The sequence below is a fragment of the Lipophrys pholis genome, assembly GCF_963383615.2.
Source record: "Lipophrys pholis genome assembly, chromosome: 12".
NCBI lineage: Eukaryota > Metazoa > Chordata > Actinopteri > Blenniiformes > Blenniidae > Lipophrys > Lipophrys pholis.
The window spans coordinates 11,652,683-11,676,882 of NC_137641.1; the positions used below are offsets into that span (position 1 = coordinate 11,652,683).

Below are 24,200 nucleotides of genomic sequence, written 5' to 3' on the forward strand. Positions count from 1 at the left end.
ATTCGCCCTCCTCCCTCCCTCCTCCTCCAGTGACGTGCAGATAGAAAGCGGGACCTGCCCTCCCGTCGCCATTTTTCGGTCTCGTACTCGTACTTGTGGTGTCTCCGGCGAGGGGGGGGGACGAGCAGAAACGAGAGAAAGTGTAAAATATCGTGTTCGCCGAAGCCGGGTTGTGAGCGGGAGTTGACAGCACGCGGGCTCAACTCCTGAGATGCACGGGCACGAGGCGAGCCGCGGCTGTGAACCCGTTTTTTGTGTGAAGACGTGTTGCGGGCCGCCATTTTTCCGCCGTGTTGCCTCCAAAGTCTGCTGCGAGTCGAGAGAGGGGATTCAAAAACGCATTTCCATGACGCGTGCCTTACCGTGAGGACATCGGAGATCCGAGCCCGGCGGCTTCTGGCGACCCTGCGAGCAGACATGTGGATTTACCAGGCGTAAAAACCTCAGGCCGCCTTTTTTTTTTTTTTTTTTCCGTTCTCGGCACTGACACTGACTGCAGGAGATAAATTAATAGAAGAGCAGTCTGTGTGTGTGTTCTCGGAAGGCGGAACGAAAAGGGGAAGCTTCATTGATCATTTGTTGCTCGGGCCTTCCGTCCATGTCGCTCTGTCGTGAGTTTATAACTATTTCTGTTGTACAAACGGTCAGCCACTGACCGCTGGACACAGGGACCCGACATTATGCTCCAAAGTTGGATCAAGTGAGCCTGTCTGCTCTTTTTTTCTTTTGTTGTTGTTGGTTTGAATCAAGATTTCGGAGCCTGCAGCATTCCTGCAGAAATCACTCAGAACCTCCGAGCAGGGCTTCGTATGCCCTGCCCTGCATCTTCAAAACCCCACAGCCTGCTGCGATTGGCCCATTGCAACCACGCACACACTTCTTAATTTTTAATTTATTGAGTAGTCTTTTTCTATATATATTTTTTTTTTATCTTTGCCGTTTTCGCCAAGTTTAACTTATTTGTGCACAGAGATGTCCACCGCTCGCTTTGACTCGTCCGATCGCTCCGCCTGGTATTTCGGACCCGTGTCCCGACACGAGGCGCAGAATCGGTTACAAGGACAGAGGCACGGCATGTTCCTGGTCCGAGACTCGTCCACCTGCCCCGGGGACTACGTGCTGTCGGTGTCTGAAAACTCCAAAGTGTCCCACTATATCATCAACTCGTTGCCCAGCAAGAGGTTCAAGATAGGCGACCAGGAGTTCGAGCACCTCCCGGCTCTCCTGGAGTTCTACAAGATCCACTACCTGGACACAACCACGCTGATCGAGCCAGCCCCCAGGTGAGTCTGTCGACCTGCCCCGCACAGGCGGTCGAGTTTTAGCAGGACTTAAACCCACTTTGATCGCTTATGTCATGCAGCACATGTCCACTTCACTGCTGCTCCAGACACCAGTGTGGAAAACCAAAAACTGGCCCAGAGGCTGGAGACAAACCACTCTTAACTTTAGATCTGGATAAATCAGTGACTCTACATGCCATTTAGGTTAAATGTGTTGTTTTTGTGGTAATGTACACAAGGCCAACATGTTGATGACTCGTCTATCCACCATATACACAAATATCCCCAACAGTCTAAAAATGTCAATATTGTTCCCCATATAATTCACATGCGATGTATTCATTTTTTATTTATGTTTACTCTAAATTTTGTCTTAAACCTAAAAACACTGTCTATGGGAGTGAACGTGATTCACACAGCATGACTTTGCTTCTATTCAGCATCATTTGATAAATATGTGATGCTTTGGAGAAGTTTGCCCTGAATTGGATCAAAAGATGCATCGGTTTCATTGCTTTATTTACTTGACATTAGGGTTTGTATTTGTTCTTTGTGGAGCTGTGAGTTATCTCTTAACCATGTGGGATAAATGATCTTTTATGTTATTCTATAGTTACTATGTATTTGTTATATTATGTCCAAGTAAGCAGCATATGTAACCATGGATTACTAGACTAGGTCGAATGTGAAGACCACTGAACTGTATATAAAAAAAATTCAGGACATTTTAAATGTGAGCTTTTAGTTTTGAAATTGATACAGGAGGTTGTAGAACAAGTTATATAGTTTTGACCCTTTTGTCCAGAAGTCCTTCACTCAGTGTTGGCTCATGTAGTGCTTGTTGATCTCATTGGCACGCTGACCGAGGTTTCTACGTTCTCTACCCGAAACTTTATGATAACCTCTCGTCTTTGTTACAATCTCTCAAGGTATCCAAGCACAGTGAGCGCCCCTATCCAGCCCATGGTCGGCTCCGATGAGAACCTGGAGTATGTGCGGACTCTATATGACTTCACTGGCAGTGACGCAGAGGACCTCCCCTTCAAGAAGGGGGAGATCCTCATCATTCTGGAGAAGCCAGAGGAGCAGTGGTGGAGCGCCAAGAACAAAGACGGACGCGTGGGGATGATCCCCGTGCCCTATGTGGAGAAATTGGTACGACCATCGCCTCATCCCAACCAGCCCTCCCATGGCTCTCGCAACTCCAACAGCTACGGTATTCCTGAGCCTTCCCACGCCCTTGTTCATGCCTACGCCCAGCCTCAGACACCTTCGCCACTGTCCTCTGGCACACCCGGGGCAGTTATCGCACCTCTACCCTCCATGCAGAATGGCCCCGTCATGGCGAAGGCCATCCAGAAACGAGTGCCGTGTGCCTACGACAAAACGGCTCTTGCTCTAGAGGTAATGTGAATCTACTTCATTCTCTGATACCTGTATTCATTACTCTATTGGATTGCAATCAAACCATTTGGTTTGACAAACATTCTAATAATGCAGACCGTTTCAGATTTCCAGCATCAGTTCAGTCCTACTTTTGAGTTTACAAAGTAGCACAATGCAGTAAATCTCCATGCCAAGTAAGTGTCTGGATTAGAACTTGGCAAAGGTGACGCAACTCAAAGCTGCACTGCCTCCCTTTATTGCTTGACTTAACAGTTCTACCAAGATGCTTGAAACACGACTGTGTGCAACTGCATCGTTTAACTGAAGATGTCGTTTACATGTCAAATCTTTATTCCTCCCACCATCTCTATGGAAATGATGCTGCATTTTACCCAGACGGTTTAGTGCTCACAAACTAGTAATGACAGAAGGAAACGTTTTTAGAACTACCTGCAGAGATGACGCAACATTTTTAGCAGATTCAATTTGTACAGTTTTCCTAAGAAATCTCTCAGCCTTGTTTTCTAGCATTCAGCAGTCTTCAGTTTTCTGCAGTAGCACAGAAAGCTGTGGTCGCTGTCCGTTAGTTGGATCATTCTTATCGAGTGATGGATTTTATTTAATTTTTTAGGCCAGGAGCAATCGAAGCATCCTGTCCATAGTGTGCCCTGACTTAAAGATGGGCTCCAGCCCCCACAGCTTCCACTAATTTCCAAGTGAATGAAAATCAGACCAATCGGGTCTTGTTTTCATCAAGTTTAGCTGTGATGCAAATTGTCGGAGCATATTCTGGTGTCTGTCTGGATGAAAAATCCTGTGTCTGTGATTTGATGAAGCAAATTGGTGTCTGACTGTTTGACGTCACTTAAGCAGCTGAGGTACTAAAGAGACAGACCACAGATCGGCTCAGTTTCTACTGATTATACATTTAAAGTTATATAAAGTTCACATTTAAGCTCCTGCTCACCAGCTAACTGCTGCACTGACAGAAGCTCTGACAGCACTGCTGCTTTTCACAGATGTGTTGCATTTCTCAACGGTGTGTTCCAGCGAACACAGATCTCCTCCGAAGGCAGTAACGTGTTGAAACATGCAATGCGGCGCTCAGGAATACCGCTGCGATCCAGAACACTCTGCTTTGGTGGCATATCTGCTGCAGTGATTCCCCCAGGGAAGAGATGAAAATGGAAGGTATCCCAGCTGCGTCGTGCTGCTGTTCACTGACATTAGCCGGTGTATGTAGGAGGTCCACCAGGCGGGTGGAGATGAGCAAGGAAGTGTGACACTCGAGTGTGAGTCTAGAACATGAGCACATCTTGTGAGCAGTGCTGCTGCTTTTAAGATCCACACTTCACAGTCGCAAGTTTCCTGTTGCAACTAAGTCACCTAAAAATGGACACCGTGACAATTGCAGTAGGTCAACATGGCACATCAGCAGTCTGTTGTTTACACTCTTTTGTCTACAGCCCCTCTGTCTGAGAGATGAAGGCCTCCGTTCATTTGATGAAAGTATTAAGCAAATGTTGACCCATTCTGCCAGATATTAGGCGAAGAGATGAGACGAAGGGAATGTGCGCTAAAGGCTAATCAAATCAAGGTTTGGAGAAGTGAAACTGAAATGTAGCTTTATTTGGCTCTCATGCTTCTCTGTAATTTTATGGTGCGCTCATGAAGTGTCAAAGCCGTTCAGTGACTTGAAATTAACTCGTGTGCCACTTCACATGGTTTGAGCTGTCAGGGTACAAACCTTTTCACAAGCATTTCCCCATTTGAATACTTTTTTGGTCACGCAAACAAGAAATTCAGCAATAGTTTATTCCCCCAGCAAGAGCTTGTGTAAATCTGGATGAATCAACAATGTACCTTCACCAGCCAGATATTCATGGTTAAAATGTGCGCGAAGAATGTCGTGTTAATGAGCGTGTCTTCTCAGATGACGTGACGGAGTGTTAACTAAGTCATTTTGCATGTTCTTAAGCAACATAGTGTGTATATGAGGGGTCACAGTGCATGTCCAGTGCTGTTTCAGGTGAATCTAGTGCACCATTTCTGTTTCAGTTCTGTTGCAATTTGTGCAGAAGTTGTGTCTGTTTTCTAAGCAGTCTTTTCTCAAGCAGGGACAAAGCAGACTTATTGTGCTGCTCAAAGATGGCCTGGACCTTAACGGCTCAATGAGTTGAAATAGGTTGTTCGTACGAAAGCTTAATTTTGAATAATTAAATATCCCAGTACGTCCTTTCTTTGACACCAGCTACAATTGAGAAATCAAGGCACTATTGGCACTATGATTGCTGTGTAGTATAGTCTCCAGTAAGCCTGTGGGGCTTTTGATTACCCAGGATTAAACGGCAGCACTAAGAAAAAATCCCTCGCTGCATCTAATTTCTATACAGATTTTCGTTAGAAAGATGGTCACAAAATGCAGATGTTGATATTTTTCTATAGATCAGAGAAGTTATTGGAATCAGAGGATTTGTCACTTGCTTTTGATTGGTGTAATGTGATAAGGTGCAGCTACCATTTACTGGTTTGCTGTATGAATGGTAATAGAGCTGTGAAGTTATTCAACCCAAAATACAAATGATGTGATCGGCAGTCCCTTCCACCACTACGTCACAGATATGTTCCTGTGATGCAGCTCCCACACACATCCATGCTTTGATTGACACCGGGATAATTCCTTTACGTTTCATCACACATGAGAAGAAAACCCTTTATTGAGATAGAAGAATTATCAAAGCATCAATCTTAAGGTTGTTTTATCTTTAATGCTCCTGCAGATCCAGTTTAATTCAGATGGAATGCAAAAATGGGAAATTAGTTTGGTGTGATTTATCAGATTTGTAAAAAAAAAAACAAAAGAGAGATAAAATGATGTCATCACACTACAAATACAGGAATCATTCAAGCCCTTCCATCAATTTGAAATGAATTTAGCTTGACAATCCAATCAAAAATAACTCTTGTTAAAACATCTTATGAAACATTTGTTTTGTTGGGTATTTTGACAATAAACGGTCTCGGGTGTCTCCTGCCCTCACCCATAGTCAGCGGGGATTGGCTCTGGTGTTCATGACAATATATCATGAAATACTAAACCAATCATGTTGTATGACAATAATACACAGTAACCGTATGCCAGTGTTATAACACTGTAATGTTGTATCATGACCGACGTTATCATATCTCCTGTCTGCTCATAAAATTTCATGATGCATCTCAGTATAGTATGCGGATATTATCTGGACTAAAGCGTGATGCTAATGTTGTTATTGGGATAATATGATGATATGAGTTATTGTGGCGCCTCCCTTTAACGTCCACTGCATCCAGTCAGTAGCACCACTTCAATAGAGCTGTGAGCAAGGACAAGTATGCTGGATACATTTGGCCTGAAAAGTCACATAAGAGTACATTTAATTTCAAATCATGAAGCAGGGTTAATAGAAGAATTGAGGACAAATGTATTCAGTGCCAGTAAACATTGTTTTATTGTTATGGTTCTGTTGTATAGGAGAAACCAAATCTAACTGCCAATAACAACAGATTAGAAATGTGAGTTTCCTCTAGTGTATTTACTAATTTTAAAACCTCATGTAGTTGGAGCACATCCTTTTTCATCTTCTTTTTTTTTCACCTCAGTTTCACATTTCCATCTCGCCATGTTCTCTGAGAATCAGTGATCATCATCAGGTGCTTCTTCCCCCCTTTGACTTTAAATGTACAGACGTAAGAATAGCTTGTGACGTCTGCCAAAAACAAACTCTCGCTTTTGTTGTGGGGCTACTTTGGAGCTTCAGGGCTTCAGAAGCACTTACTCATTATTTATTCACTTGAGGAGCAAGAAGCAAATGAAATCAGGTTGTGTCCCAGATAATTTTGGGTTTGACATTTAGGCTGTTTGGTTCTTTTCTAAGCCGGAGCAGCAGCAGCAGCCTGCTTTGTCATTTTGTCTTTGCTGGATATCTTTTGTTAAAGCAGTTACACACGGCCATGCATGCATACTCGTAATCCCAGTGCAAAGATTAAAAGGATTTTCAGCCAACCTAGTTAATCCCTAAATTATGTTGAGATACTATTTAATGTATATGAAAAATCAAAGCCCTCTTAGACCTATGGTGAAACTTTACGTTCGGCAGCCTATTTTTCATTGAATGCAAGTGATGGTAATCTCATTTTATCACATTATGAGTCTTTCAAATAGGTGAATTCCCTTTTAGCGTTCAGTCCACAGTGTCATGAAGTATTATTAGAGATGACGTCGACGTCAGCGGACGTCCTTAAAGTCCCCTTGTGTTCAGGATGCAAATAGTGCACCTTCGCATTGTCGCTTCGACGTGTTTTTTTTTTTTTAAGATGATTGAGACTTTCCCTTCTAATCCTGATAATGAACATATGGCTTTAACAGATTGGGGTCACACTCTGTGTCACAAACCGTCTGAGTGTCGGCTTCGTACTTCTCCGTCATCTGTAGGAAGCATAGCGGGACGAGCTGACGCTCGGGTTTGATTTTAGAAAGTCACTCTAGAAGTTATGTCACCTCCGGGTCGTGTGGTTCACAGTGAGCTGGGACATGTTGTGTTGCCTGCATGGATGTGATTGTGTTTTTGAGTCAAAGCCATCATTCTGGTTCAGAGATTGCTCTAAATATAATACTTGTGGTAACTGAGACTGTGGGATCCGTCTAAATTTACAGATGAATTTAGTTTATTTTGTGTCTGGATGGAGGGATTTTGTCTTTTTTTTTTTAATTTTTTAAATCATATTATGTAACATTGTTGCACTAAAACATTGAAGATTTCATTACAATGAAAGTGTTCATGGTATAATGCAGTCCTTTACAATAATTGTGCTGCATCTTAAAAAAATAAAAAAGTGAATGTACGGTAATTATAAAATTATTTACAGTGTTTCTGCCGGTGTGGAAGCAGTGTGAGTTTACCTTTTCTTAATGTATTGCCACTCTAAGGTGTATCTAGTAAGATCTTCCCTCTGCAATTTAATCTTTATAGGAGATGCTTTTATATACTTTTAAAACGTGATGAGAAATATGTGTATGAGTTGACTTGCAACACTGCTTATGCGTTTCTGTGAAGGACAACTACAACTTCCTGTTCACGCTATTGACCGTGTGTTGGCGGCCACGGTCTCTGTAACGCCTCGGCTTGTCCTCCTCTCTGCAGGTTGGCGACATTGTGAAGGTGACGCGGATGAACATCAGCGGTCAGTGGGAGGGAGAGGTGAACGGACGGAGAGGCCTCTTCCCCTTTACTCACGTCAAAATCATAGATCCCCAGAATCCGGATGAGAGTGACTGACCTCTGGGAGTTTGACCGGAGCTGAAAACCTGCTGGCTGTCTCCACCTCTCCACCCCCCACCCCCACCTCTCCACCCCCACCCACCAGTGTCACGGTTATGTGCTTGCCTGCTTAAGGGGTGTGAATGAGAGCGTGGAGGAGCTGTACATTTATAGCAACCCAACCCCTTCCTGTCGTTTGCCAACCGTCGCAAGGCTTTCTGACTGTTTACAGCTTTTGGACATCAGAATTCCACTCAGACCTGAAACCCCTCATTTTCCCCCAGTATCACGTTTTGGTTCCAGGCTGGACAGTTTTTGTTTTTCAATTGGATTTGTGTCCTTTTCATTTCCAGATGTGCGTGTGTGTGCGTGTGTGTGCGTGTGTGTGCGTGTGTGTGCGTGTGTGTGTGTGTGTGTGTCAGAGCGAGAGAGAGATATTTACCATAATGCATCACAACAGGTCCTTTATTTGTTTTTAAGAAATTAATTTCTCGGAATATCTGTTGTGTTTTTGGAAGTCTTGGAGTGTGTTTGTGTCGTTCATGAGGATGTGTGTGTGAAATGGGGAAAGGCAATATCCCTATGGACTTGAGAGAGCACTGAGGCAATGAGGAGCTAACCAGCCGGTCAAATGTTATTCCTCCAAACAATCAAGTCACTGTTGTACCTTAAGCATTACACAAGCACACACATGCACATGTACACATACTTGTTGGCCTGGAGTTATTCGTCTGGACGGATCTGTTTTTTTTGTTTTTCTTTCCTTTCTTTCCTTCTCTCTGATATGTATGTGATGTGTCTGGAAGAGGCAGGAGAGAGAGGTTTGTAAAGGATCTAAGCCGATCTCATATTGCAACCCGGCTGGCTGTTGGGACTTATTTATTTTATGTTACCAAGACATAAAACAGCCACGACTGATTCAAAATTTGTTGTTATTGTGCGACATGGTAAACCTTTTATGCGTCATGGGAAGTTTCTCAATCATGAAGATGCCTCTTTGGCCGTGGGGATTCTTCAGTTCTACGTCCTCTTTTTTTTTCTTCTTTTTTTAAGGTGAAAAATCGAAATTGAAAGGAAAACTGCAACCTTGAATGATTCCGCTTTCTAACTGAGGTGATGATTAATACAGAAGCATTTGCATGTTGGCAAGAACAGTAGTGTATATAACCATTGTTATGGTTGTAAATCTGCACGTGTGACTTCATGAGGTAAATTAATCTTAATCTCTACAAGCACCCAAACTGAAAGTAACCCTCATATTGGCACCGTGCCCTCACGATTTGTCACGTACGCTTGTCATACTCAACTCCTGGAATCTTTTCTATAAATCTGTCTAGAAGAGGTGACCGTCTTGAAAAGGTCCTGCAAAGGTCCTTGCTGGTATTTGAAAGCGAACCTTCGGCGAGACGGGACTACGGAGCCCAGACTCCTTGTGGAGATTGAGAAACGCCCCATGGAGGAGGAGGTGAAAACGCGGCGTCCAGTCCTGATCCCGGACGGCCAGCGATCATGTTTCGGCTCATCTGATTGGACCTGATCTCCCTCCAGGTTTCAAGACTGGACAACGCTGCTCTTCTTGTGCGTCGTCTTAAAGCATTTTCACCCTGACGCCATCGATGACTAAATTAGACGTTTCACTTTTTTTTGGTTTGTTTGTTTTTTAAGTAGGAGTGCCAATTGTTTTTGTTAACAACAGCAGCAGCAGCCAGCACTTCCCACAGGGCAAACTGTAAAAATAAATAATAAATAAATATGCAGTGCTTGCTGTAACGCCACGAGGACTGAAGCCTCTCTGCTGAGGTACGAACGCCTCTCTTCCAATAGCGGGAGGTCGCTGCGTCTCGGCAAGCCAATGGGATCTCATCTATGCCTTCTCGGGAGCGAGACACTCTCAGTCCATGCAATCCTGTCTCCAAACCTCCATGTTTGTAATGTGACATGACTCCTCTTCCTGTAGGATCTCCACCAGGTTCACTCCTTCAGTATTTTTTTTTTGTTGTAATGATTAAATTAGTTCCTGTCGTGCTGCAGACGGTTCTCTGAGAATCCTAGAGTCGTGAAAAGTGAGAAACACCCGATTTCTGCTCTAAAACTTCCCCCTCATGTCTTCTTTTCTTTTCAGCTGTTCTCTCAGAGAAATATTGTGCAGCTTGTAGTTGTGTTTTTTTTTTTTTTTTGTTTTGTTTTTTTTTTATTTCTGGTCAGTTTTTACTCATGTTTTTAAATCCAAGCTTTCTTTGTTTAAATGTTAATAAAAAGTACCTAAGGTGACACTTATAAAAAGGGAAAATGCCTGCTGGTTGCCTCTGTGCATGACCTCTTGGCCAGGGAGATGTTTTTGTTTTTGTTTTTTGTTTTGTTCAACTTGGCCAAATGCTGCTTAAATCTCATGTATTTCCTCATTAGATAAAGGTTCCTCTTGTTTTAATCCCGCCTGGTCCGAGCAAACCCAAACCAGTTTCGGGATTAAATTTTCTTTTTCCTCGTCACGCTTAATGGAAACCTACTAATTAAGCAATACGCCCCGGTCGTTTCCCTACTTGGGGTGAACTTGCTTTTCTCATGCTTCGGAGTTATTTTGTAATGGCATTAACAGTATTACTGTGCTCTCTTCTCATATTCTAGGAAAGCCTGTCTTTTACTTAAGAATTGAAAATTGTGCCTTTTATTTTCTTATACCATTTACATGTGTTAATATTTCCCATGGTTAACACCTGTGCTGGTATTGACCCTTTATGTACAGAACAAGTAAATAAAATTTACGTCTACTTCTTTAAGGCCGCGCCCTCTCGTGTGTGTGTGTTTGGTGTCACCGGCTGTGTATCTGGAGCACAGGACAGATGCTCTCGCTCTAATTTTTGACAGCTCCAGTTTTGAGTCAGCCTGCGCCCAGGAGAAAGGAAGCAATTAATGAATTTTAATGAAATGCTATTAAAAGGAATTCAGCTGACCTGCAGATGGGGAGTGGAAAAAAGAAAAAAAAAAAAACTTTTCAAGGACAGCGTCTCATGTGGGCAGGTCCCCCGTTTGTTCAGCACTTTTCAAAACGGCGCGCAGACATTGATTATGCAGTCGGAGTAGGATTTAATATCTGTAGCCCCATCGTGTCGGTTGAAGGAGACTGGAAGATAACTTCGAGCGTTGCTGATTTAGTTGAACGTCAGCAAAAATGACAGGTGTAATTCCATTAGAGGTGTCGTTTAAAACAGCTCTTTTCACACCGTCTCGCAGAGCACAAATGAGTGGAGGAAAGGTCAGCACTTATGGTAATATAGTGTATAAGCAGTGGCTCTGAAGAATCCAGGCTAAATGTGCTAAATAGGGAATCCCGTCATTGACACCAATGCTCACTGGGAGTTCAGTGAAGCAGACGAACACGGAGGTTTGCATGTGCTCCACTATCCTGCGGTCTGATGGTGTTTGTGGAGCGCAGAAGACTCCTTCGTTCATACACTTTTCACTGCTGAGAAACGTTGTGATTCCTAGTAACTATACTGGTTTCTTGGATGGACGCATTGACTGTTATGAGAGCAGGATAATGATCAGGGTTTTTTTGGGGGGTTTTTTTTTTACTTCCTCCATCTCGTGATAAAATACCTGATGTTATTTTGAAAGCCGCTGAATCATATGAGCTGTTGCTGATAACAAATGGGTGACGACAACCAATACAGAATGAATGTGAATGTTTACCAGCTCTACTTAAATGCACTTTATCTGTTTCTTCTTGTAAGAAATAATTATACAAAACAATTTGGATTACTTTATCATGACTCAGGATGTCCTAATGACGTGCACACGTTTGTTCTTGCTGTGTCAGTGTGGGTCACTGACGGTTCTTCATCAAGTTCAGAACAAGGTCCATCGGTTGTTCAGGATGAGATGAACTTCCGTTATCAGACAGCAGCAGAAAACGCTTAAAAAGTAAACTGCAGTTTATTTACAGGCTTGAAACACACCTCTGCTACTCCGGAGCCAGTAGGAACTATAACTGCCAAAGGTAGTGTCTGTGAAGCATCCTGTTGATTTATGATGAATTATCCCCCCCCCCCCCCCCCAACGCTGGCTATTTGAACCATTTCTAAAATGACACAAGTTTAATCATTTATATTTCATCATTTTCTGAAAGTCGCCTGAATGAAACAAAGAATGTGTTTTTCCATGCTTTTAAACTCCATGTTCAGTTTACGATTGACAAGAAAGACTGACAGCCACTGAGGTGAAAGCTAATGGAGACCAAATTCAATTAAACTGGAGTGTAAATAACTCCATTTCTAGTGTGAAACAATATAAAGAAACATCTTCAATGATGTAAAGTTTCACAGTTACTATGTGGGATTGTCCTTTGTCACTTCCTATTCTTGCTTTGTGTTGCTTTTAAAGAATATGAGGCTAAGACACAAACTGAACATGGGGATAATATTAATCACGGAGTAAAAAAATCCCAACCTTTCTGCTCTGCACTGGGTGAAACCGTACGCACACGTTCCTAACAGCATCATTAAAGCAGGATTTCTTTGATTTTTTTTCTCAATCTTTTAAACATACATGAATCCATGAATGTAGTTTTTAGCTTTTCCTTGGATTAAGATCAATTCAACCAGCGTTTGAGCTTTTTTCTGTTTTCTTTAAGATGAGCCATGATTTCAATGAATCTCCTCTAAAAAAAAAATGTAACCGTGGAATCAGTTCTCTCCGCTCTTTTTCTCTGGGACGTCTTGTGCTGTGTTTCCAAACGCGCAGAGTTAAATTGTCATTAAAGCTGTTCGATATGTTCCTCTGGACTGTGATGGGCCCCGGCCGCAGTGAAAATGACCATAATGAATCAAACTTAGCCGAGTCTGACCTCTCCTCGGGGCACAGTGGACGTGAGTGTGTGTGTCGCTGTAAATGGATGCGTGGCCGGGTCGATGAGATCCTTCCTCCAGTCCATTACCCCGGCCGCCCTCCAGCTAACTGTGGTGGCAGCTCCCATGCTTTACAGTATTTTGCACATGGAGGTAAAAGCACTGTCAGTGTTTTCTCTTTACAACCACACTTTACTCATAAAGTATATCAATAAACTGTGATACTGTCGAAACATGTTTATGTCAACAAACGTAACAATGGGCCCTGAACTGTATTTGTTTTCCATAGATAATCTTCAATAAAAGAGAGGATTTCCTGAGTTCTCTCGTTCTAGTAGTGTGTGTGTGTGTGTGTGTGTGTGTGTGTGTGTGTGTGTGTGTGTGTGTGTGTGTGTGTGTGTGTGTGTGTGTGTGTGTGTGTGTGTGTGTGTGTGTGTGTGTGTGTGTGTGTGTGTGTGTGTGTGTGAGCAGCTTAGGGCGATGTGACAAACCGCCCCGAGGAGCTCTCACCAATTACTGATCAACACTATGCAATTCTTTTTTCCTTTTTTTTCTGTTTTTTGAGGTTTCTTTCAAAGCATTCTGAAATGTTCTGAAAGGTGGATTGATGTGTTGTTTGAAAATATACCTGATATGCCTTTTGTCTTTCCTAAACTCAGACACACTGTCGTTTCAAGTAAACAAGCCCCGAAACACATTCATCTTCTAAAAGGGACTAATGAAGCATCTGCTTGTCTTTGTTTACAAGTATGTTAATGAAAGTGTCACCTTCATACGTGCTCTCTATTCACTGGCTGTTTAAAGGAACTATAGTTTTCATCACCGAGGCCTCTCTCGATCTAAAAAAAAGGCAAGATTGTTATAATGTGGTTTATAAACTGTATTTAAATGAAGTTAACATTGGCAGGAATCAAATAATAATGAAGAGCCCCACCTAAGAATTTTATCACCACAAACCACTGATGAAACCACATTCAAAAATAACACAAGGGCTGAAAATACTTTTTACTAAAGTACAATTGGCACAATATAATTCACTTTTAAACTCACAAGTTATTACTGAATACATAGTCAATTCAAGTTAATGTTCAAACCTTTTAATTCATGCTTTTTTGAGCTAAATTTGTCAATTTTTTGGCCCAAAAAATCTCTGCTTTATATCTACATTTGTTTAATGGTAAAACTACCACAGTGGTGTTATATTTGCTTTATTATTTCCTTGAAATAGGCACTTTAAATGTAGATCTTTCTAATGAATTGCCTGCTGGCATTCTAATTAAATAAAATTTTAAAATCAAAGTAATTGCTGACCAGATGACATTGTGCTTTTCCTCAATTTTGTTTTGAACAACAGCACTTTTATTTGTAATTGAGTACGATGAATCAGTGTCGCAGCAGCAGAAATTTTCACATTTGGCCCAATTTCATGACAACAATACCGAATCCATTAAAAACACAAAAAAAAGGAGTGCGTTTACAGTGAAGCAGCGGACACACTGACAACTATGTAGTTAGTATGCCGGGCCATGTGAGGGCGCTGTTGCTTGATTTTGTAATGAAACCACACACAACTGTGTGCAGAGAACATAAAGGTGAAGAAAATGGAGAGCAACCGACATCCATACGGATTGCTGACGCATCAGGGGTGAGTGTCAACTTTGAAACTACCGATATGGACGATAAAACTAGAATACTGACCAGGAGTCATACCACTACAGTCCGCCATGTTTGTTTACAAGTGCACAGCAGAAGGGGGAAGGGGGAGAGGTGCGCATGCACAGTAACACCGCTATATAGCCTCCGGCAGTCTCTGCAGGAGGAAATAGCAACTGTGAAAGAATCTTTCCACCTTGGGAGCCGGTATAAAAACTTCGAGGATACAGTGGATCCTCTCACCGGTGTCGTGTAAACAGACCGCCCAGAAGTGAAGAGAGTTTTGCAGATACACTCGTATTCGCTGTCCAGTAAACGTGGCCATTGAGTGAGATAATGCATTCATGATTTGAGAAATTATTGGAATGTTGCAAGTACCTTTGTGGTGTTAATGTCCTCGTGGCGGCCAAAAGGGTTAAGGAAAAGGTAAAAGTTAAGTGTCCATCTCGGCTACACAGCAGAGAACTACTGAGGTGCAGCTGGTAACATTGAATACGCCAAACCTGTAACCTCAAATTAATAGAATACGTGAATAAATGTGTCTTAAACTGTCTTGTCTTTCCAAAAATGTATTCAATTGTGGGAAATATTTTGCTTATTTTAATACCAAACTCCACCACAAGACAACCAGTGAAAAGCCTGTACCTTCCATCTTATCCATTATTAGGCAAATGGGTGTGTGTGTGTGTGTGTGTGTGTGTGTGTGTGTGTGTGTGTGTGTGTGTGTGTGTGTGTGTGTGTGTGTGTGTGTGTGTGTGTGTGCGTGAGTGGGGGGGGGGGGGGGGGGGGGGGGGGTTAAACACATTATGCTTCTGTTAACCACACATCTCATTTCAGATAAAAGCCTTTCAGTACGCACTCATTGTCTATAACTGGAAGTGTGAACATGCAAATTTATGTTGGGATTTTTGAGGGTTAGGCTACTTCAGGACATTCACATGTAAACGGAGGTGGGGGGTTGGAGGGGGGGGGGGGGGAAGCGCAGTTCACTGGTTTCAAGCTGCATGTGAATAAATGTCACAGCAACCGATGGAAATAGATAGAGTCAAAGAGAAATGGGGACAAAGATACATGTTTGTTCAAAGCTGTTCACTGTTTTGTTTGTTTTTTGTTTTGTTTTTTTATAAAAGGAAGAAGCCAGCTGTGTGGATTTTAAGCTTAATAAGGTTCAGAGTCGGCCTGACCCATTGAGATGAGATTCGCAAGATAGTTGGAATTAATCTGAACATAAGACGCAGTCTGACATTATCAAAATGCTGCCATTCTATATCTTACCGTTGTTATTTTGCCAATAGAGACGGTGAAAATCAGAGATTGTAACTGGGTCAGTCTGAAGGACCAACAGTACCTCCAGGAACTGAGATTAGTTGAATCTGGTTTAAGCTTTAATCCCAGGTCAGTGACAAGCCTTCAGTGTTTGAACTGTAACACAAGCATGTTAACGTGGCCCAGCTGTCCGCTCCAGACGACCCGATTTACCTCACGTCCAAGAACACAAGGTGTGGTAATATCCAGTCTAATATAAATGCCCCCCCCCCTTTTTTTTTTCTTCTCCCTCTCCAGTAATGTAAAATATTGTATTACAGAATAACATGCCAGTTTACGTGCTCCAGAAAAATGCCTTTGCAGCGCTCGCTCCCTGAAGCTTTCTCGATGTCCCAGATATGGCTTCCCTCTCTCACTCTCGTAAAACATTTACAGCGCAGACGTTTCTGCCTTCTGCTGGGGAAACATGCCAGACGATGATGGTATTACCACACTAGCTGTCTGTCATGGCTTTTTAAAAAAAATTTCCAGGTCAGACATGCTTCTCCAGGACAGCTCTCTCCCATCGCTTCATCGCTTTGTCTCCATGTACACGGTTGTTTTATAAAAAGCTGTGCTCGGGAGGTTTTTGCGCAGCTGATTAAAACATATTTGCCGTTCGGTTTTTTTTGACAGGAAGTGGCTGAGCGCTCGGTTCGCTGCCTCCCAGCAGGTCATCCCCGGAGCAGCTGGGTCACGATCCCGCTTTGAGCGTCGCTTCTTTGGACGTGTCATTATTCTTTGTCAGAAAGTCTTGTTTAGATTCATTTACAAATGTGCTGCAGAGCAGGGAGTTAATTTTTCACGTTTTGATTGATGAAGCTCACAGAAACTACCAGCTCCACCCCTGGCAGCTCATTATGAATTGATCAGGCGCTGTTGCTCCAGCCTTGTTCGTGGCGCGGGATATGGATGGCAGTGTTTGCCGTTTGTCGGGTACACTACATTCGTCAACAACAAATTATCTCAACAGCTGTGTGATGGATTGCTCCCTGTTTTGCACCCAGTCCTGGAGAGATCCGATGATGATATTCTTCAGACGTTCTCGACTGGCGCCACTCTCAGAAACGCAGGGTTGTCATCAGCAACTCTGAGTGGGTAAAAACTATTTGAGAAGCTGCTTTTAAAAATTGGCCCACACATTCGTGTGACATTCAGTCTTCCAGGCACAGTCACAACTTTAAACATGTTTGAATTTAAAAGCACAATATGTGTGTAAAATACCCCCGAAATAAGCTAAAGGGCCAAACAGAATCAACAAAACCAAACAAAACAAGCGATCCATCTGACCAGTAACACCACTTAGTACCACAACATGCTGCTTTGACTCACATGAGGTATTTAAAAGGTAAATAAAGAATAAAATGGTGTTTCCAAAAACCCAGGTTACTATTGATTACCATGAATTAATTAAAGTGTAAAGAAAAATGCTGTTAACAAAAAAATGGTTACAATGGTAAGCATATGTCACTTTCTGAAATAGTAATGAAATTACTTTTTTTTCCCTGCAGCTTCAGACGGCATATTGACAGATTTGATTTTAATGTCATGTATTTCATCTTAACGGGCAGGTATACAGCTAACTTGGATTCCTGTCTGTATTATTCTTCTGGCACACTGAAGGATTATGATTATTATTCTCAAATTTCAAATGTCAAACCTCCACAGCGTCTCTGGATGAAAAACAATAAACAACGTGTACCCTCGGTTTGCTGGTACAGTTTATTCATCCGATATGATTCATCCAATTCCAGGTGACAGGGCTCCGGAGCCGATTCCAGCTGACTACGGGCATTTGTTTGTACACCTTTGACAGGGCACCGGTCCAACATACCTTATAGGCTGGTGTTAATAGCTGACAAAATCAATTCTCTTGTCCCAGTCGCCATTAGATCGTACGTGGAAAACAGATGAATTAGACTTGTTGGAAGTGCCCAGGTAGCTTTTCAGTGAAGCTCAGGCCTTGTGGTAATTTCTGCCCTTTTTCAAATACTATCTATTATTATTTACTATATGGGCATTATTTTTACTCTAGTGCATTTTGGAAAAATATTTAGAGCCCTTGAATTTTTTTGTGCCAGAGCACACTTCTATACAGAATACCCCATAGAGCAGCATCATACTGCGGGGAGGTTTTTCAGCAGCAGACACTGGGAGACGAGTCGGGATGGAGGGAAAGATGAACGCAGCAATGTACAGAGACATCCCGGATGAGAGCCTGCTGCAGAGCGCTCTTGACCTCCGACTGGGGCCGTGAAGCACACGGCCGAGACGTCAGAGGAGGCGCTCCGGGACAACTCTGTGATTGTCCTTGAGTGGCCGAGCCAGAGTCCGGAGCGGAATCCGATTGAACGTCTCCGGGGAGATGTGAACCTGATGGAGCTTGAGAGGTGCTGCAAAGAGGAAGGGATCAAACTGCTCAGAGATACAGTAGGTGTGTCGACTTGGTGGCGTCATATTCACAGAGACTTTAGTAATTATACCAAAGGTGCATCAACGAAGTATCGAGCAAAGGCTGTCAATACTTATGTACATATCTTCTTTTTTTTTTTATTATTATTATTTTTAATACATTTGCAAACATAAAAAAAAAAAAAAACTCATATCACATTGTCACTGTGTGTAGAAATTTGTGGAAGGAAATCGTTCTGGAATGACGTTGTAATCTAACGAAATGTGGATAAAGTGAAGCACAGTGGAGACTTTCCAGATGCACAGTATAAATGGTGTGAAATCATGTAATATGCAGAAAACTACATTGTTAATTCATTCCACCAACTGAAAAGTTGGCACGTATATTTCATTTTAATATAACACACCTAAAGAAATTAATTTGTGCTTAATGTTAATGTGATAAGTTAAAAAAAACCTAAAAGTGTTTTTCAGCTGATATAGGTTAATATACATTAACTTCTTGTACCTCTACATTACTACCGATGGTGTCATTTTGTCAACATTGGCACACTTTCACTGGTCTGCTGCAGATTTTAAGTGAGAAAACTTATGCTAGAAGATATTTATAGCTCATATCATGTTGTGAATACTGTGCATGCGTCTGTTGACAGTTCCAAGGAGGAGCCGTGAGTTCATCTTTGAATCTGTTTGATTAAAAAAGTCAGTCGTGATACAGAATGGATATATTTTCACCGTATCATATAGGTCCTTTATTTCCCAGCTGGCAGGATGCAGCACAATATTAAGACTTCGTATAAATGTTATCTGAAATAAAGCAAAAACACTACCCACATCCCAAACACCACAGTGATCACATGACTTCATCATTAAAAGAAAAGTGATAAAATGCAAAACTTCAGACTCCTGAAATGCCACGCACATGTGCACACTCAAAAGCGTTCTCTCCTTCGTTCCGTTTGCAGCCGTTCTACTCCAGTGAAGTTATGGGGTCAAAGTTGTCGTCACTCAGCAGGAGAAGACGGGGAACTGGCTCCAGGCGGCCGGGTTGCTGTGATGGAAGCCATATTGTGGCGAGGAAGTCAGGGGTTAGTAAGGCCTGTGCTGCTTCTGTGTTACTGGCAGGAATATCGACAATACTCTCCAAATCTGTAAGAACAAAGAGGTGGAGTGTTCAATCTGGTCACTTCACAAAAAGTTTTTGCTTGATGAATAATATTGTTTCCGAGCCGTGTATTCCAGTGGTGTGCAGTCAGGGGCAGCAAGGCCACCACTGCTCGCACTGTCAAAAATGATTTTTCTTTTTTTTTATATATATATAATTAAAAAGTGATTCTGAAATCTGTATCTGGAATCAGCTCAAATCTCCTATGTCCTATAAACGCATCGCAGCTCATTATGGGGATACAACAGCTTTTTGAGCTTCATAGTTCCTATGCACTTATAAATACAAAAAAGGAGACATAAATTAGATTTCCTGCAATTTTCTCCAGTGGAACGTGATCGTATGCACATTGATCTCTTTGTAAATTCTTATGTATTAATTAATAATTGACATTTGAAACCACTGTGGGATTATTTCCTGTTTTATAGGAAGGCTTTGCTAACGTAAATCCTTAAAAATGTCTATATTGTGTTATTACTTTTCTTAAAACAGTACAGCTACTTGAAATTGTATTATTTATTCTCAAGAATGTTTTGCAAAAATACAAGTGATCTTTCTTTTGCCTGGAAAAAAAGTGAACTTCTGTAAAAAAACAACAACAAAACAGGCATAATTTATGTCATTTAGATTATTACTCATCTCCATCAGGCACCTGATGTATGTGTGTGTTGATGGTATTGATCACCAAGTGCTCGCAGTACTTTGAGAAATGTACAAGAGTGACGACAATTGGGGGGAAAAAATGTGAGTTTTGATTTCTTGTAAAGGTAGTTTGATAAGGTTTTCCATTTGCACCGGTAGATTGTAGATATAAATATTGACCCTGTTTGGAAAGTAGGAGACCTAATCCTCTGAGGTGTTTAGCCTTTTTGTTTTTCTTCTCTGGAGTTTGGGTTGGAGTACTTCAACTGAGCCAAACTGTAGTGTCTCTCCGCTCCCCTCATTCATCAATAAATACATTTGTTATTGATTCTTCTGCCTCATTATTTGTGTCTTTGATGTGATGATTTCTACATGTGGTGACTGGCTCTGATGAGGATTGTTCTTTGTTTGGAGACTCTGGTGGGGAGTGAAATGGTTTTTTTGGGGCAGATTGTTCAAGTGAGTCAAGGTTTGTGTTGTGTGGAAATGATTACAAATACATGATTGTAATCAAGGAATATTTTTGGGTGCTTTTAATCCTCTTTTTCCCAAAGAATGTCATTTTACACAAACTTAAGCACAATTTAGATAAAACACATTTTTGCTGCTAATCATAACTCGTCTTATGACCACTATTCATTTTTTATCCAGAGGGTTGGTTATTTTTCACAGAAACCTTCAGCATTTTATCTAAATTTGTTTTAAATGCCAATTACCATTGAGTCATTCTATATACTTTGAGAAATTAGATTATAATACATACTTTTTAGCATTTTTCATCGGATGCAGTTAAAAGGTTGAACAATAATCTAGAGTAGTGAAGTAGTTGTTAAAGATGTAACAGTTGTTTTACTTGGTTATATATATTTTTAGTTGAGACTGCTTAAAAGAAAGTCAATTTTCCATAATACTGTCTTTAAAAATGAATTCAAATTGGCAAAGTGCAGGTTGTAATGACCTTCTGTGGCGACTGCAGTTAGAAGGAGCTGCTGAAGAGAAACTACATCGGTATGCAGATCATTTTTGAACTTTTCTGGATTTGGCTTTGCACGTCGGTGCAGCACGGTGATGTGGAAGTCACTTCACAGCAGGATAATCCGCTTTCTGTGCAGAGTTTGCATGTTCTCTTTGGGCTTAGTGGGTTTCCTCCACGGTCCAGTGACATTCATTTCAGATTTATGTTGACTCCAAATGACCTGGAAGGATGAATGAGAGTGTGATGGATGTTCAGGCTGTGTCACCTGTTCCTGACTGATGGCCACATACAGAAAACTATGGAATAGACAGAATAACTCAATAGAGGTGAATTATTTTTTGAACTTGCTTCCTTTGATCAGCCTTGTTTTGTTGAGAACTTCAGAGCAGCTTCTGACCAAAGTCACCAGTGTCAACAATGTGATCTCAAACTCTATTATCCATTAAGTTTCTACTCAAGTAGTTCTTCAATCACTCTGTAACCTCGAATAACTCCTTTTTTTAAAAGATTGATGACGCCAGAGCGACCTTGCTGAATCTTCTCGATGTTAAAACTCAGTGCTATAGTTGAGTCAACAGCAAGTTTTCATATATTTCATGATATTTTTAAAACTTCAGTCGGGCCGTTTTAAAATGAACTTGGAGCCACAGTTTAGACATTTCTTGATTTAGTTTTTAATAGAAGTCAGGATACATTCTTTAAGTTCCAAATCATGTGCAATGCGTGGATTCTCTCTGACACTGTTGTGAGATTTTCTGTGAAGGTCTAGTTTCTTATCAATGATATGCTGAACTGAGAAAAGCCTTTTCCAGCAGGTAGATGGTGCTGCAGCTCTGTTTTAACCTCTTCTCCATAATCCTCCACTGTCAGATAGTTTGCTTGCAACCACAGAAGTGAGGAATGCAGTAAATTGCTATTAATGGAAAAAAATAAGGACATGTTGTCTTGTGTCGACTGTCAGGCTGAATAATAAATTGGTTGAGTTTGTGGTTTTGGGGGGATGTCTAACAGTTACTGTTGGTGTGTTAATGCACATACATGAAGATGCTTTGGAGAGAAGCTGGCACTTTATTTTTTTCCCTTTCTAAAGGGACATTGCAAGACCCCATAAGCAGCCACCGTCTAATTAACATGACGGCACTTTAACTCTCAGACTGGGGTCACCAGCTGTCGGGGCCACTGCTCATTCAAGTAAATGCATGCGGTCGATCATAAGACTTTATGAGAGGGCTCTCCAAACCAGTTACTGTGCCCAACACAAACTGGAAGTCATTCATACTCTCTCTCTCTCTCTCGGTGCATGCTGGGAGTGCGGAAGGGCCGGGAGCGTGTGTGAGCAGGGAGCGTTTGTCACGTTTTTTTTCTGTATTTTTTATTGTTAATGTCCACAATCAATATAGTTTAATAATCACAGAGCACTTTTTGTTTTATTTCGTTCTTTCTCGGGGGTTTCGGTGGGTTTGCGTGGTCCGTGTTTGCCGGCGACTGGCTGAGGCCATGTCGTCCGAGCTGAGGAAGCTCACCCGCAAACACGGGATCCGCATCTCGACACCTTTCCCCTGCAGCGTGGAGCAAATTGCTCTGGCTGTGGGGGAGAAGGTCGGGTACAGCAGCGTGAAGGCGGCAGCCCGGATGAACGGCGCCGTGGTGATCTTTATGGACCGGGTGGAGAAGGCCAACTCCGTTGTGGAGACGGGAATCACAGGTTCCATCACAGGTTCGTCCAGGTACAATCGCTGTCCCAGCCTGCTGTCCGGGTGATCCTGTCCAACGTCCCTCCTTATGCTCCAGATGAGCTCTTAACTAAGGAGCTTTCCAGATTTGGAAAAGTCGTGTCTGGCTATAAGGAAATCCTGTCTGGAATTAAGTCTCCGCTGCTGAAACACGCGATATGTTTCAGAAGACAAGTCTTTATAATACTCAACAACTGGAACGAGGAACTAAACCTCAGGTTCCGTGTCAGAGTAAATGATTATGACTACGTTGTCTTCACGAGCTCAGCTGGCATGAAATGCTTCGGCTGTGGTGAGGAGGGACACACGGTGAAGTCCTGTCCGACTCAGCCCGGTTCCGCGGAGTCCTGAGGCGCTGCTGCAACGACCGCCGTTGCCCTGGTGCCGGGGCCGCGGGCCTCCGCCTGGGGGGTCGACCAGGAGAGCATCAAGCCCTGGGTGAGTAATGTAAATACACCGGGTGGAGGTGTGAATGTGAGCGTGAGTGAGGAGAGTATGTCGGGTGGAGCTGGGGAGGAAGGAGGAGTGAATGACACTGAATGCAGCGTGAATGTAAGAAATGTAAATATCACTGGTGAGGTGGAGGGAGAAAAAAGAAAAAAAAGTGGTTGATAAAAAGAGTGAGCCAGTTGTGGAGCAGGAGAGAGCAGAACAGGTGGAGGAGGCAGGAAGGAGCAGCAAGGTAAAACAGGTGGAGGAGGCAGAAAGGAGTGCAGCATGGGCAGAACAGGTGGAGGAGGCAGAGATGGAGGAAGAAAAAAATTTAAAAAAATAAACCTGCAAAAAGGAGGAGGAAGAGAAAAAACAGTGAAACAAAGAAGATCTGTGGGGAGAATCGGGTGTCAGAAGACAGTGGAAATGAATATGCATCAGATAACAGTGACATTTCTTTTAACAGTTCCCAAAAAACCAAAACACCGTACAGTGCAGAAAAATTGAAGATATTTTTACAACAAACAAAAAACCAACATGGGGTAAAAGTAGAAGACCACTTCCCAGACCTCAGTCTTTTTATTTTTTCGGCCAGACTCCATCTGAGCAGCAGACAGGAGTCTGGCCTCACAGAACAGGAGGGTTTTAGACTAAGGAAACTTGTGCTGAAAGCCCAAAAACCTTTAGATGATGATGCTGACAGCCAAGTTTGTTTTAATTAATGTAATTGTTTTTATCCTAGTTTTAAACATCTCTTTTGTCATGGATGTTTTTAAACTGGGTATTTTAAATGTGAACGGAGCAGAGATCTGAGAAAAAGACAAGCAATCTATGAGACAGCCACACTTAAAAAGATAGACGTCCTGTTCCTTTCAAGAAACTCACAGTGATTTTAGTAATGAAGCTGAGTGGAGGAGGGAATGGAAAGGGGAGGCCATTTTAAGCCACCACACTCCTCTCAGTGGAGGAGTGGGCCTCCTCTTCTCCAGGGCTTTTAACCCCAACTCACTGGAGGTCCAGCACTGTGTACAGGGGAGGTTGCTTTTAATTAAAGCTCAGTTCCACCATT

The 24,200-nt window shown here is 42.2% G+C and overlaps 1 protein-coding gene across 1 annotated transcript; it reads left to right on the plus strand.

Annotated features, from left to right (window-relative positions):
* Positions 1-38: 38 nt before the first annotated feature.
* On the plus strand, positions 39-10,746 carry crkl (v-crk avian sarcoma virus CT10 oncogene homolog-like). The gene is made up of 3 exons (XM_080476732.1): positions 39-1,283; positions 2,213-2,687; positions 7,853-10,746. Exons 1-3 carry the CDS (start codon positions 973-975, stop codon positions 7,985-7,987), a joined length of 921 nt encoding a protein of 306 aa, XP_080332858.1. The 5' UTR covers positions 39-972; the 3' UTR covers positions 7,988-10,746.
* The last annotated feature ends 13,454 nt before the right edge of the window (positions 10,747-24,200 follow it).

Bases quoted from the DNA above. Each gene is read 5' to 3' on its own strand.
- crkl (XM_080476732.1), top strand. From the start codon at position 973: ATGTCCACCGCTCGCTTTGACTCGTCCGATCGCTCCGCCTGGTATTTC. The intron at 1,284-2,212 runs GTGAGTCTGTCG...CAATCTCTCAAG, and splicing joins CTGATCGAGCCAGCCCCCAG to GTATCCAAGCACAGTGAGCG. The intron at 2,688-7,852 runs GTAATGTGAATC...TCCTCTCTGCAG, and splicing joins AAACGGCTCTTGCTCTAGAG to GTTGGCGACATTGTGAAGGT.